This window comes from Rutilus rutilus, assembly GCF_951802725.1.
Source record: "Rutilus rutilus genome assembly, chromosome: 10".
NCBI classification, from domain to species: Eukaryota; Metazoa; Chordata; class Actinopteri; order Cypriniformes; family Leuciscidae; genus Rutilus; species Rutilus rutilus.
Window position 1 is genome coordinate 4303919 of NC_140215.1, and position 16519 is coordinate 4320437.

Consider the following 16519-nt stretch of genomic DNA (forward strand, 5'->3'; position numbering starts at 1 on the left):
AATACCTGCATGTAGCTATAGCTGTAATTAATTTCTGTAATTACATATATAATTACACAGTCCCTTCCCTTTCACATTAGTCCACTCACCGTAAAACCAACTATACCACCAAAACCTGTCCCTAACCTTACCCCTTTCCCACCTCAAAAGGGTGTTTTGCAATAAAACATCAACACAATAAGTACATTTGTACCTTTTTTAATGTAAGCAGTAAGCACAGAGTAGTCAAAGACACCTAGGGCCCTATCTTGCACCCAGAGCAATTGACTTTGTACAGCAGACTTTTCCCTCCACAGACGCACGCCGGTAAATTAGGGAATGAACTTGCGCTCTTGGGGGCGATTCAGCGAAAAGAGGAGGCGTGTTCCGGCGCAAACGTTCCCTGGTGCTATTTTGCAGTTTCAGAAAACAATTCCACCACAGACCGGGAGAAACCTCGTCTAAAGTCAGTGGCGCGTTATTCAGATGCTATTTTAAGGGCGCATGCTTGGCCATAATGTAGCGTGTGCACAACGCGCATACACTTTGCTTCTCTCATCTACACACAGATGCAGCAGTTCACATTTTTGCAAATCATACATAATTACAAGGAGAAATATTCCACACGAGGGAAATCATTGTGGTGTCCATGAAGATGTGAAAAAATAGGCATAAATCTAGCTTACACATTTATCCAAATTATTATACGCCTGTTTAACCGAAGCTAATTTGGGTAGGTTTCTCCCATCCCCACACAATGTCACTTCTGTGTGTTTTACGGCCCTGACGAGAACGTCGGTCTCCTCGGCTGTGAACCGCTCCTGGCGTGCGCCTGGCAAATCCGCCATTATAATAGCAATCCGCCATGGAACAAGCGCGCCTGCTTTTAAAGGGAATGTGAAATGACGCTCTGATTTGCTTATTTCGCGTTACGCCCAAACCACACCTATGAATAATGAAGCTACTTCAGACCAACCCATTTTAGATCCGCCCATCTAAATAGGGCTCCTAATGTAAATTCAATTGATCAATCCATGGTATTTTAGAATCAAATTTAATTGTACATGGAGTTTAATAAATGAGGCCCCTGAAGTGTGTGAAGTTGTTGTTGGTTTCTTCCTAATTTTGCCTTTCCTCTAGGTTCTGAACCTGTTCCTCGCTCTGCTGCTCAGTTCCTTCAGTTCCGAAAATCTCACGGCCAATGACGACGAGGTCGAAAAGAACAACCTGCAGATAGCGGTTGGTCGAATCAAGAGAGGCTTCGCTGTGGTTAAGGCCTGCCTGCACAGTTTCTTCCAGAGCAGCTGTATAAAGAGGAGGAAGCAGAAAAAGAAAACTCTAGATGGGAACATGGTCACGATGAACTGCAAGGGAATAAATGATAACTCCAACCACACCACACTAGAGCTGGTTAAAGGCACTGGAGGACGAGATGTGGATAGTGACTCTGAGAATTTTATCAGCAACCCGAGCTTGACCATCAGTGTCCCGATGGCTGCCGAGGAGTCGGATTTTGAGTGCCTCAACACTGAGGATTTCAGCAGTCTTTCTTCAGACCTAGAGGAAGATAAAGAGGTAAGGTTGCAGTTTGAAATTATTTGACATTTTTTTCCAAAGACCTCAGGATGTTTTAAAGAAATAAAGAAAACAAAGAGCAGGGGGAGATGGGTGGATATGAAGATTTTAGTGCAGATCAAACCCCCCTTTACACCTCCCATTATCATATGTTTGGTATGGTCTCTGCTTTTGCATTTCCTTCATTCATATGTATCTCTAATATGATCGATTAGAGATTCATGCACAGTCACTTGAGCAAAATCCAAAATGCCACTTATTTATTGATGATAATTCAGAGTATGATTTTGCATTTCACTTCTCTATGAATTTACCGTCAGTGTTGGATGTTAATAGGGATTAGAAGAGAAGAGGAAAATGGGAGAGAAATAAGAGAAACCATATACCAAGTCATAACTCAGTAAAAGAGTTTGATAAATAATGGGATATCGTTGATTTAAATCTAGACCACCTTCAAATGCTTGTTCGATCACAATTTATCTTGGGTGCATTTACTCCTGGCTTTTGATGCAGTCAGTTGTGATCCAAACATGATCCAGTCACTGAAAACCATATGTGTCTGGTCTGTTTGGTGTACAAGTTGTCTTTCATTAGTGCGCACCCAAGTCCCCTTGAAATAGCCTAGTGGTTGTGGACTGTGCAGTGAATTTTGTATGCAATGCATACAGTATGACACTGTGACAGTATAATGTACTTCTTTTGGACCTCGATCAGGGTAGATGCCATATTTAATTTGAGGTGAATAAAAATGAGGCTATAAGGGATAGATGTCACTACAGTTGTGATGGCTAAGCTTAAGGTCCTAGTTCTTGTCTAATTATCTTCTGAAATATTTTTGGAAAGATGTTGTAGCATTCCTGTAACTCAAACTATAGAGCATGATTCTGGCAATGTGTTTGATATGGAGGGTCAATGTACTTTAAATCCCTTTAAGGTAAATGTAAATGTACGGGACAGTACAAAGGGAGGAATACTTCAATAACGGTGCAAATGATGTCGAACCAATCCTTTGGTGTAGATGGCCCCCAAAAAATTATAGCTTTCTGATTGTTTCACTTGATTTCTCACTGGTGTAATCGTGGTCAAGTTCCTCTTCGGTCGGGTTAATTGCAATGAGTGCATTGTGGATTACGTCAACATGTTGCCCGACGACCCATTATGGAAGAGAGGTCAGGGAATATCAGTCTTCAGATCGCATTATCTGCCATTTAAGTGCTGAGTGTGAATGTTAGCCTCATGATAACATGCTCATTTGCTTTCTGTTGGGAATCGAGGATGTGGCGGTCTGTGGTTTTGGCATAAAATGGTTTTCTACTGGTAATTTGTACGGCAAGCTCTTTGAAATTGTCCAAAAAGGTCTACCGCTTTAGTTTTGTGAAGGGTGATATGCTTTCAATTGAAACTCAAAAAAAAAATCGAATGAGCTGACTATTTAGGCAGTATTGTAAGGAATCATAGGCACAAATGGTTGAATAAGGGCAGTATGGGACAGTATTGCATGTATCCTTTGTGAGCTGGTGGACAAAGCTTTATTATAACTATAATAAACCAAATAATGTACACTGAATATAATAAAAAATAATATATATTTTTGTTTTATGAATTTACTAAAAAGTTCAATATCTAAATAAAAAATCCCAATTGTGTGAGCTATATATTTTCTGTGTATTGTACCGTTAGCTTAGAAAAATCTGTTCTTCTGTGCCGTTTGCATGAGGAACGTGAAGGAGAGTGTTTTAGATCATCACTTGCATGGTTGCATGTGAGTTTTAGCATGATAAAGCAGACAGAAAGGCTGCTCATTACATTTTGGCCCAGAGCCATGATCGCTGACTGATGGTCTTCAAGACATCAACAGATGATTCTGTATTATTGCTTCTATTGATTTATCCTGATTTATTTATTGAGTTTGACCAATCTTTTTTCCTCCAGACAAGACGGAGAGTGTTTTTTCTTGGTTGTGTGCCTCGCACCTTTTAACAGCATTGTATGTACATACATGTTTACATATGAGTATGTACATACACAGCTCTACACAGCTGAGATTTGAGATATGGTCATGGTTAATTGGACAAGCGCAATAATGCATTCAGTCTATGGAATGGGTGCATTTTCCAAAAATGATCTGAAAATGTTATTTTATGTCTTCCATGTCAAGCTGAAAGTATATACATATATGTAATTTGGGATATAATTAGGCCTTCAAAAAGGTATTTCTACAAATATCCACTTTACAATAATCAATTTTACTTTATTTTTATTTTTAATTTTCATCAGCTATTCAGTGATAACGAGAAGACAAAAACGAGAGACAAAATGTACTATATAAACCATTCAGGACAAGAGATTAAGTGATTGTATGTGTGTCTGTAGTCAATGTGATTTCAACTTCAAGTTTCAATGCTTGTACATTTTGCATTAAACTTTAAATGTATGGTATTGTGTACTATGATTTATCTCAGAGCTTGGTTCATGGCTTATACGTTTTTGGAAATGCCAACTAGATAAAGTCAATCATACACTTGATAAAGGGTTTTATCCAAGGCATCTCACTAAGCAAGTCTTACTTCTCAGGCTTGTCTCTGTGACTCAGCTGAAATGAAACCGTGTGCACATGTATCATCTCTTCTGCGGTTGCTATAGTAATGTGTGGTGTGTGTGTGTGTGTGTGCTCTTGCAGAAGCTGTCTGACGTGGCTCCCAGCTCTTCAGAGGGCAGCACGGTGGACCTCAGACACATCGTTAAAGAAGGAGAAGATGATTTGGACTTTGAACTTGAGGAATCTACAGAACCAGAAGCTTGTTTCACAACAGGTGATTCAGCTCATGTATTTGTTCACTATATTAAGACTGTTGTAAAATGTGTTCTTCAGTCTTCAACTCTTACAAAAAAAAAGTTTGGTAGAAACAGTGGGAAATACCATGATATTTACAGTATCCATGATATTTATTTCCATTTATCATCCAATCTCACGATGCACCACAATAACAAGTGTACAACCGATGTTCGCTCAACGGCTCGAAAATACCCATAATGCACTGCATGAGTCGCACTCAATGGTTTTCCGCATGGTCAAGCATATCCATAGCAGACTGGAAGGAGTGGCCTTGGATGGCAAAATACCCAGTGCATTATGGTTGTTGAAATTGTCCTACCTATTTGGCAAAAGGGTAGACAAACCTTTAGAAGAACAGTTTACAACCAAAAAAATGCTTTTGGTCTTAATTTTTAGTCCTATACAGTGTGTGTATATATATATATATATATATATATAGAATGATCATTTGTATAAAGTTTGTATATTTAAGTTTAGTAATTTCACTTAAATGACAATTAATAGGTCATTTGCATTGCCATTTAAGTGAAATTATTGAATATACGAGCTTGATAAAACAATTATCATTCTAGAAGAAAATTTCAGATGGCACTTAGAGGCTTTTGCATCTGAACTCTTCATATATATATATATGTATATGTAAATGTAAACCTGAGGGAACTGACTTTTTAAAGTCCACTGTAGTCAATAATTGTATCCATTCAAACTCAAAATATGCGGATTCATGAATATGCTAATTAGCCCCGCCTCCACTCACCCACACCAGCTCAGAGATCCACTCGGTAAACTCACTATAAGGTAAACACTGCACAATGGGAACACTGCATTACAACGTCGGACACATAACGGTAATTAATATGATAAGCCTTTTGCTTGACTACGTTATAAAACAGCTAATAATGTGTTGCTAATGTGACACAAACCATGTTCCCCCTTTCGCAATCTCAGAGTCAGACAGCTGCCTTCTAACAATCAGCATCCTTAGAAACCCCATCCCAGAACGTCAGTGGAGAAAGGCATATAGTTCATCATAACATCTTAATATACAATACAATATACTGCTAAATCTACCCAATTTTTCATATCAACAGAAAAATATACAGGGATAACCTGGCTTCTCTTGAGACTCCACTGCTTCACAGTGGTCATAATTAATGCTATGCTACGTGATTGGCTACAAAGTAGTTTGTGACATGAGAAACACCAGCGATTTCACACTGTGTTTTTGAAACTGTCTTTAGATAATTTCAGTTTTAAAGAGAAAATACTCAGCAATGATGTTGAATTATGAATCATATTAAAGGTTTGTAAGTAAAAATGAAAGATTTTGAAAAATGAAAGAGTAATTGGATTTGGTTTTCAGGGTGCGTCCGAAGGTTCCGGTGCTGCCAGGTGGATGCTGAAAAGGGCATGTGGAAGAGGTGGTGGCTGCTGAGACAGACATGCTATAACATTGTGGAGCACAGCTGGTTTGAGACCTTCATCATCTTCATGATTCTGCTTAGCAGTGGCGCTCTGGTAAGGGGAAATACATTTGCTTGTTTGTGAGACTTAAGTAGTTTGACATGAACATGTTGCTAACAATCTAAGAAGTAGAATAATACAGGGCACATTTTTTACTTCTTTTTTTTTAATAAATGCTTTTTGGTATTTAATACATTTTATGCTCATTCATAATCAACATTTTTCTCATTTTGTCCACTATCTTGGATGGATTATTATTATTATTTTTTTTTTTTTACTCAGCTTGTTGCTATGTATACTAGTTTAATTCTAATTGTTTATTTTAACATCTTACATATGTTTTTCAGGCTTTTGAGGACATTTACCTTGAAACAAGAGTAAACGTAAAGATCATACTGGAATTTGCTGATAAAGTTTTCACCTACATCTTCATTCTTGAGATGCTGCTGAAATGGGTCGCATATGGATTTGCCAAATACTTCACCAATCTTTGGTGCTGGCTGGATTTTATTATTGTTGATGTAGGTTCAGCTTTTGAATTAATATGATATCAAACTCAAATAATGAAAATTCTGCAACATTCTTTCACCCTCATGTCATTTCAAATCTGTGTGACTGACTTTTTTCTCCCATGGACCAGAATGCTCTTCTTCATAATGTGTTTTTTTAGTGAGATACTTTTATAGATTTTATTAATATTTTGAAATAATTTTTATTTGTATATTTAAACAAATTGTGTATATATATATATATATATATATATATATATATACATATAATATTATATCGACAATATTTGGTCGAGATACAACTATTTAAAAATCTGGAATCTGAGGATGCAAAAAAATCGAAACATTGAGAAAATTGCCTTTAAAGTTGTTCATTTATGTTCACGATTGTGCTGCATTCACTCACAAAAATAAATGTTTTATATATTTACGGTAGGAAATTTACTAAATATCTTCATGGAACATGATATCTTAATATCCTAATAATTTTTGGAATAATTTCGACCCATACAATGTATTGTTGGCTATTGCCACAAATATACCTGTGCGACATGTGACTGGTTTTGTGATCCAGGGTCACATATTTCAATTTAATTTTAAAGTTTTAGTCATTTTATTAGAGTTTTAAAAAATGGTATAGGTTTTATTTATTTATTTTTCATTTCAGTTTTAGTTAATTTAGTACATTGTTAAACTAAATGAAAATGAGAAATGTTGTTTTGGCAACTAGCTGAAATAAAACAAGTTTAAGATTTTAAAGTACTTTTACATTTATATTTTGTAATAAATAAACGCTGGAAAAGGGCACAGCGGACATTCTGCCTGACCTGATCTCCTTTGGTGTTACACAGAAGTCATACAGGTTTGGAATGACATGAGGATGAGTACATCATGATATAATATTCATTTTGAACTAATCTTAATTTATTTAACACCTTTTTATTTTGTCAACATAATGACAAAACAATAAAAGAGACTGGGGGATTTACTAAACAGTTGTGCCAATTCTGTGTGCGTTACCCCCCCCCAAAAAAAATCAACCACAACCCACTTTAATCATTTGTTAAATGCACTGTATTAGTATTTAGTACAATGAGTATTTTAATTAAGTTATTGTCATTCTTTTCAGTGCAAACATGCTCATTTTGGTTTATACTAGGTCACAATTTTAGTAGTTTTTTTTACTAAAGACACGCAGTTAAAAATGTTGTGCTTTTGCGGCTGACCTTATTGCATATGCATTGGGAGTTTCCCTTTCAGAAGCACAAATTATGGGAGGAGAGTATTTAAATGAATCATGGAAGGCGTGCGCTAGTCGATTTACTGGTATTTGCGCCATTATTTAACGCCCCAAAAAAAGCTAATTTGCGCATCATCCAACATGATCTCACGACCAATTCGTACGAATTCGTACGAGTGATAAAAAAGTGGCTAATTTGTATGAATTCGTACAACCTCACTCGTACGAATTTGTACGATTTGTCTAAACCCACGTGATGGGTAGGTTTAGGGGCGGGGTCAGGGGGTCATTCGTATGAATTCAAACGAATTGAGCAATTCGTAAAATATGCACGATTTAGCAAAAATCTTACTAATTCGTACGAGTGAGGTCGTATGAATTCGTACGAATTAGCCACCTCGTAGAATTCGTACGAATTGCAGATCACGCGCAGAACTCTCCACTCCCAACACCGCTTTTTTTCACTCACGCTAATTTGCCCTGTTTAGTAAATCTGGCCCTATTACTCTCTGCGCCATGCAGATCGCATTTAGCTCAGATTTTGTCTACGAGTTTGCAGCATTTGCATGAGTCCTTATTGTGAATTGGTTGCTAAAACAACGCAGACAGCAGGTGCAAATCAACGACGTCAACATTTTTTTTAGTAAATTCCCCCCAGCACCATTAGCAAGAGAGCATCAGTGAACTGTGTGTGAGCGACTTGAAATGATCGTTTTTTGTGTGTGTTATGCATGTGGGTGCTTAGAGTTCATGCTGTTTGATTGGGTGAGCAAACTGGTCATTTGTACATTTGAAAGGCCATTTTTCCCATAAGACACCACAGGGAGGTAGAGATCAGAGCAGGAAGAAATGTAAGCGTGCCTGCTTTTCTCCTAATTACCTCTGTTTATGTGTGTAGGTCTCTCTGATCAGCCTGGTGGCCAACGCCCTGCAGTATTCAGAGCTGGGCGCCATCAAATCTCTCCGAACACTGAGAGCCTTCCGACCTCTCCGAGCTCTCTCGCGCTTTGAGGGAATGAGGGTAAAATCTCTTAATGTGGCCTTTATTGTTAAACTGATAATATAGAGGACTTCATTCAATCAAAAGCTATGTTCACCCTGTCAGTTTTTGGGATTGACAACCGCATTTACTTACCAAATGTCCCGTTCAAACCGAAACTTACAGTAACATCTCGAATAACTGTCTGTATGAATGTGCAACGAGAGTCAAGCATGTATTTTCTTACCAGTAATCATAGCAAAAGCGATCAACGTAAAATCCAAGATGACAATGTCCATAAAACTGAAAGGTTTTATGACTTCTGAGTGCAATTGATCCATCAAATTCTCATTAACCGACAGCAGCTTTTATATCTGGGTGGAGAGCGGAGCATTTGAGTCGCTCATACAGACGTTTTTCAAGAATTTGAACAGTTGTAAACTCAGAGTTAACTGAGGTTACAAAATTTCAAACCCTGATTTGACAGCATGCAGCCTTTTTTGATAGTGTTTTATAACGTTTTTGGAGTTGTCACCGCATAAATCCAGTCTGGTGAATGGAAATAAATGAAAATAGAAGTAACATAAATACAGCACTTGGAAAATGTTCTGGCAAAAGTGCATAGCCAAGCTCATGATTGGTTGTCTGTTGCACTTTAGTTTAAGTTAAAAACATCCTTTAAAAATTACAACAAGTGTGACAATTCCTTTTCAGTAGTTTTGGGTTGATAAGAGGTGATGTATCTGAATGAAGTCCTCAGCAGATCAGCTCATTAAAGTCAACATGAAGCAGTATTATTGATTTTCCCCAAACTGTTTTTTATTTCATAAATTTTTTTAGCAAACTGCAGGGGGTTTGTAAGTTGATGAAAGGCTAATAATTATTAAAATATTAAAATGTAATATTCAAATAAGTAAATCATTTAAAAATAGATCAAATATTGTATTTAGTTTCATGCATTACATTTATGCATAGTATCCAAAGAGACTTGCATTTCATTTGCATTTGATTGCATTCAATGGCAATCAAACCCATGACCCTGGTGTTGCTAACGCCATGCTTTACTGTTTGCGACCATTAACCGGCATCAGAGAAACCACAAAAATCCTGAAATATTAACTGATGAAAAAGTTTCACTTTAGTATAATGTGCACATAATCCTTTCCAATAAGACCACAAAACATGCATTAAGTAAATGGAATTTAGTTGGATTTTATGTTGACTTTAAGAGCGTAGAGAGAAGCGTGTTTCTGTTGTACAGTAAATCATCCCTGTGGCTTTTTCCTCTGTCTCCTCCTCTGACCGTTCCAGCTAAACATGTGTCACAGCATGAGTCCCCAGTAATCCTGATCAATAAGCACAAGACTCACATCAACCTGCTCACCATCAGTTTAAGCTCCCCATTTTAGACGATGCAGATAAAAAGGTGGATTTATCACTGAGATGACTGTCAAACAGTGACCTGACTTTTCTCTAAGCTTGCACAGCATCCCAGAGGAATTTTGGAGATTTTTGTGTGATTTTTCAGTAAAAGGTGCTTAGAAAGTGGGAAAAAATTGATAGACGTTACCTCATCTTCAAAAAGCTGAACACAGTGTGTTTTATGAGGCTGCCGGGAGCTTGAAACCATTGCAAATCAGGAGACATTTAGAATCCAGACACTCGGTAATGTTCCTATGCAGTTCATAGTAATATTAATACATTTCTATGTTTGATTTTAAGGACATCGCCACTACGGATGCTATGTAAAATCTGCTGTAATGTGTGTGATGGGGTCGGTACTGAGATATAATCCTGTGTCTGGTCACCATTTGTGGTGTTTTACTAAACAATTCCAAGCTGTGAATTGCAGGCAATGATAGGGAGCATTGACGTGCAGCTTTATGTAATAAGCTCAGGAGGTCGATTGTGCTGCTATTGACCAAACGCTTGCGTACGCTTTCCACATAAATGTGATGTTGCGAAGGCTTCCCCTCACGTGGCAATCACTGATCTCTCCTCTCCACTCTTTGCTCTGTTTGTATCGACAGTGTCTAGAAATACACCATGCATCCGGTTGTGTTATTGCTGCTGAGTGCCTTTAACATGTGCTTTAATTTCTTTTTGTGTTTGTTCGTTTACAGTAAAGAAATACTGTGGCTTCACGGTACTTCCTAAAGGTCATGCTTTTTCATGCCGAACCGTCAGGGTTGTGCGTCGTTCAGAATTGAATTGAGAGGCATTTAGATTGCAGTTCGGTTCCTGAAATTGAATTGAGGTCGTACAAAGGATGCAGAATATCAGCGGAGCCGACTGTTGAATTCTGAACTTTGCACAACCCTTCGAACTGCAAAACCAAACCAGTGAGTGCACAGATCGACGTGCAACGATAACTTTCCCTCTCCATTCCTCTTTCTTCTTTCCCAGATTCTCCCCTCGTGTGTTTTTCGTTGTTGTTGTAATTGCCGGATATAATAACGTTCTCCGGTTGTTGTTACTGCTAACCATTATGCGTTGGGAAGCTTCTTATTACACTCGTGTGTTTTCCTCTCTTTGCCAAAACCGAGTCAACAGAATTAAAACAGGATGCACTTTGTTTTACAGGTGAATCAGGCCTGTAATAGAGCTGGGTAATATGGCTAAAAAGTTACATGTCGATTTTTCAGCCTTTTGCATTTACATTTACATTTATGCATTTGGCAGATGCTTTTATCCAAAGCGACTTACATCGCATAGAGGTGGACAATAACAAAGTACATTTACTTGAGTACTGTACTTAAGTACACTTTTTGAGTGTCTGTACTTTACTTGAGTATTATTTTTTTCTGGAAACTTTTTACTTAAACTTCACTACATTTGAAAGACAAATATCGTACTTTTTACTCCACTACAATTCTGTCAAGGTCCTTGAGTAGAAAGTAGTAACGTCAGTCAGGGGATGATTTTGGTTGCAGGGCTTGCATTTTGGTTGCAACTTTTCAAATGAAAGTCAGGTTGACGTCAGAACCCGACAGACTTTGGATTTTGGTTGGAAATGAAAGTCGGGTTGACGTCAGAACCCGACAGACTTTGGATTTTGGCTGGAAATGAAAGTCGGGTTGACGTCAGAACCGGACAGACTTTGGATTTTGGTTGGAAATGAAAGTCGGGTTGACGTCAGAACCCGACAGACTTTGGATTTTGGTTGGAAATGAAAGTCGGGTTGACGTCAGAACCCGACAGACTTTGGATTTTGGTTGGAAATGAAAGTCGGGTTGACGTCAGAACCCGACAGACTTTGGATTTTGGTTGGAAATGAAAGTCGGGTTGACGTCAGAACCCGACAGACTTTGGATTTTGGTTGGAAATGAAAGTCGGGTTGACGTCAGAACCCGACAGACTTTGGATTTTGGTTGGAAATGAAAGTCGGGTTGACGTCAGAACCCGACAGACTTTGGATTTTGGCTGGAAATGAAAGTCGGGTTGACGTCAGAACCCGACAGACTTTGGATTTTGGTTGGAAATGAAAGTCGGGTTGACGTCAGAACCCGACAGACTTTGGATTTTGGTTGGAAATGAAAGTCGGGTTGACGTCAGAACCCGACAGACTTTGGATTTTGGTTGGAAATGAAAGTCGGGTTGACGTCAGAACCCGACAGACTTTGGACTTTGGTTGGAAATGAAAGTCGGGTTGACGTCAGAACCCGACAGACTTTGGATTTTGGTTTGAAATGAAAGTCGGGTTGATGTCAGAACCTGACAGACTTTGGATTTTGGTTTGAAATGAAAGTCGGGTTGACGTCAGAACCCGACAGACTTTGGATTTTGGTTTGAAATGAAAGTCGGGTTGACGTCAGAACCCGACAGACTTTGGATTTTGGTTTGAAATGAAAGTCGGGTTGACGTCAGAACCCGACAGACTTTGGATTTTGGTTTGAAATGAAAGTCGGGTTGACGTCAGAACCCGACAGACTTTGGATTTTGGTTGGAAATGAAAGTCGGGTTGACGTCAGAACCCGACAGACTTTGGATTTTGGCTGGAAATGAAAGTCGGGTTGACGTCAGAACCCGACAGACTTTGGATTTTGGTTGGAAATGAAAGTCGGGTTGACGTCAGAACCCGACAGACTTTGGATTTTGGTTGGAAATGAAAGTCGGGTTGACGTCAGAACCCGACAGACTTTGGATTTTGGCTGGAAATGAAAGTCGGGTTGACGTCAGAACCGGACAGACTTTGGATTTTGGTTGGAAATGAAAGTCGGGTTGATGTCAGAACCCGACAGACTTTGGATTTTGGCTGGAAATGAAAGTCGGGTTGATGTCAGAACCCGACAGACTTTGGATTTTGGCTGGAAATGAAAGTCGGGTTGATGTCAGAACCCGACAGACTTTGGATTTTGGCTGGAAATGAAAGTCGGTTGACGTCAGAACCCGACAGACTTTGGATTTTGGCTGGAAATGAAAGTCGGGTTGATGTCAGAACCCGACAGACTTTGGATTTTGGTTGGAAATGAAAGTCGGGTTGACGTCAGAACCCGACAGACTTTGGATTTTGGTTGGAAATGAAAGTCGGGTTGACGTCAGAACCCGACAGACTTTGGATTTTGGCTGGAAATGAAAGTCGGGTTGACGTCAGAACCCGACAGACTTTGGATTTTGGCTGGAAATGAAAGTCAGGTTGACGTCAGAACCCGACAGACTTTGGATTTTGGTTGGAAATGAAAGTCGGGTTGACGTCAGAACCCGACAGACTTTGGATTTTGGTTGGAAATGAAAGTCGGGTTGACGTCAGAACCCGACAGACTTTGGATTTTGGCTGGAAATGAAAGTCGGGTTGACGTCAGAACCCGACAGACTTTGGATTTTGGTTGGAAATGAAAGTCGGGTTGACGTCAGAACCCGACAGACTTTGGATTTTGGCTGGAAATGAAAGTCGGTTGACGTCAGAACCCGACAGACTTTGGATTTTGGTTGGAAATGAAAGTCGGGTTGACGTCAGAACCCGACAGACTTTGGATTTTGGCTGGAAATGAAAGTCGGTTGACGTCAGAACCCGACAGACTTTGGATTTTGGCTGGAAATGAAAGTCGGTTGACGTCAGAACCCGACTGATGTTGGTTTCTGACGTCAACCCAATTTTCATTTTCAACCACAATGCAATGTCTATCCAACGTTGGAGATTAATGTCATTCTGGCGTTGGATTCTGACATCAACCTGATTTTCATTTTCAACGTTGAGTTTGGTCTTCTAAATGCAAAGTTTGTCCATGTTTTGGAGCACACTAGCTTATAGATAACAGTAAGACTAACATATTAATACTAAATGCCCCAAAAAAAGGGAACAGCCCTTTGGATGTCTGAAACCATTGTGGACGTTATTGAGTGCACTTATTCAATCTCACATTCAATCTCACTACTGGAACTTTGTTCGAGAAATAAATTTGATATTGATATGAGGGTAGGCAGGCATAGATTCAGAGGCATAAGGTACTGTAAGTATTACATACAGCAATGCAACAATAATAAAACAATGCATTGACATTTACTTTTTACTTTTGATACTTTTAAAAACAAGTACTTCTGTACTTTCACTCAAGTAAGGAAGTTGTGTACTCTGTCCACCTCTGTGCATTTCAAGGTACACATTTACATTCTTATCAGTTCTTGCTTTCCCTGGGAATCGAACTAATTACAATAACAAATATTTGATGATATTTTGATCATATTTGATGTATCTTGATGTGTGTGTGAAATAGTTTTAAAGCAGGCTGCTTTTATTTCAGTCAGAGGAATCATCATTCATCAACAAGCAGCCATTATATTCAAGTAGATTCAAAACATTGAATGTAAAATACTGTACGCTGTCAAACAAAGTGCTTCCATGATTATTGCATCATATTCATAACACTTTGTAAGTTTGTGATGTTTCTGTGGACACAGGTGGTTGTGAATGCTCTTCTGGGTGCCATCCCTTCCATCATGAACGTTCTGCTGGTCTGTCTCATCTTCTGGCTCATTTTTAGCATTGTGGGCGTCAACTTCTTTGCCGGAAAGTTTTTTGAATGTGTAAATTCTACCACGGACAAACGCATGCCTATCACAGAAGTCCTTAACAAAACCGACTGTGATAGATATGAAAATGCAACTCGCTGGAAAAATCTGAAGATTAACTTTGACAATGTGGGAAATGGATACCTGGCCTTGCTACAAGTGGTAAGGATGCCCTCAATAGCTGGTAGTCGGTAAATATGAGAGAGATTTTATTTACTTATTTTAAATCTAGAACATGGAAAATGTAGAACTATGTATATGTTCCATCATGAAAAATATTCAACATCGTTGGAAAATTGACTACAGTTGGTGAATCTGATGTTGTCATTTTTATTTATTTATTTGTTTGTTTGTTATCAGTACTGTAATGCATCCAGAAGTTTTGTAATTCCTATTATTATTATAATTTGTATTATTATTATTATTACATTATTTATATTATTATTGTCAGTATGATTTTATTGCATAAATTAAAGACAATTTATACCATGTTAAGTACTTTCACAATTTATTTTAAGAATTAAGAATTATGTTTATTATTATTTAAGTAAAAAAAAAAAAAGATTATTTGTCATTGAAAATAATGTTATAATGCAAAAAAGAAATAAATAATGGTCCTAAAAATGAAAAAGTAAACTGTTCATTTTTTATTTTGTCAAGGCCACATTTAAGGGGTGGATGCCCATTATGTATGCAGCGGTAGACTCTCGTAAAGTAAGTAATTAATGCTTCAATACTATATAATTCATTTTATTTTATTTATTATAGATTAACTCCATTATAAAACTATCTCCATGTCAGCAGGTGTATGAGCAGCCAGAGTATGAGGTGAATCTGTATATGTACCTCTATTTTGTCATCTTCATCATCCTTGGGGCTTTTTTCACATTAAATCTCTTCATTGGCGTGATCATTGACAACTTCAATCAGCAGAAGAAAAAGATAAGTATCTATTGGCTTAAGCTTCTTCTGATCGTATCTTGATTTGAGACTTCAGGGATTTCTTCTAAGGCTAGTTTGTTGTCTACTGGATGCACTACACAGACGACTCTTTACATGCAAAGTACATGTTTTGGATTCTGAAATCAAGTCCTCCTTGGTTGTCGAAAAATGATCTTTCTGTTTTCTGTCTTTACTTTGGAGGTCAGGATATTTTCATGACAGAAGAGCAGAAGAAATATTACAATGCTATGAAGAAGCTTGGCTCAAAGAAGCCTCAAAAACCTATTCCAAGGCCAAAAGTAAGCATTCCTGTGAAAGAATAGCTCTAAAAATTGCATTCTTGTCATCATGACCCTCCAGAACTGTATTATCATCTCTTATAAATGCAAACGCTGCTTTTAAGCAAATGATGACGAGATGTTCATTTTTGGGTGAACCAGGGTTTCTCAAACTCGGTCCTGCACAGTTTAGCTCCAACCCTGATCAAACACACCTAGCTGTGAGTTTCTAGTGATCCTGAAGACATTGATTAGCTTGCTCGGGTGCGTTTGATCAGGGTTGGAGCTAAACTGTGCAGGACAGTGGCCCTCCAGGAACCCTGCTTTAAACCATATTTTCTTATTTGTAAATGTCTTTGAATAAAACTAACATCTCTTTCTGTACATCTTCTCATTTATTCAAGAACAAGATTCAAGGAGTCATCTTTGACCTTGTAACCAATCAGGCCTTTGACATTTTCATTATGGTCCTTATTTGGCTCAACATGGTCACTATGATGGTGGAGACAGAAGATCAGTCCGAAAAAATGGACAAAGTGCTGTACTGGATCAACGTTGCCTTCATTGTGCTCTTCACCAGCGAATGTGTGCTAAAGATGATCTCGCTACGGCATCACTTCTTCACCGTTGGCTGGAACGTATTTGACTTTATCGTCGTCGTCCTGTCTATCGTAGGTAAGATCTGCGGCATGACGAGGAATTAACCCT

The 16519-nt window shown here is 38.3% G+C and overlaps 1 protein-coding gene across 2 annotated transcripts in view; it reads left to right on the plus strand.

Moving 5' to 3' along the window:
- LOC311298239 (sodium channel protein type 2 subunit alpha-like) overlaps positions 1–16519 on the plus strand; it is a 39251-nt gene that overhangs the window by 18118 nt on the left and 4614 nt on the right. Inside the window, exons 14-23 of one of the 2 annotated variants that reach the window (XM_084420998.1) lie at positions 1120–1554; positions 4235–4367; positions 5754–5908; positions 6202–6375; positions 8502–8624; positions 14481–14753; positions 15252–15305; positions 15393–15533; positions 15728–15832; positions 16216–16486. In XM_084420998.1, coding sequence (XP_084277124.1) covers positions 1120–1554; positions 4235–4367; positions 5754–5908; positions 6202–6375; positions 8502–8624; positions 14481–14753; positions 15252–15305; positions 15393–15533; positions 15728–15832; positions 16216–16486 — 1864 coding nt within the window. The remainder of the gene's footprint in view (positions 1–1119; positions 1555–4234; positions 4368–5753; positions 5909–6201; positions 6376–8501; positions 8625–14480; positions 14754–15251; positions 15306–15392; positions 15534–15727; positions 15833–16215; positions 16487–16519) is intronic. The other variant, XM_084420999.1, reaches the window with a different exon arrangement.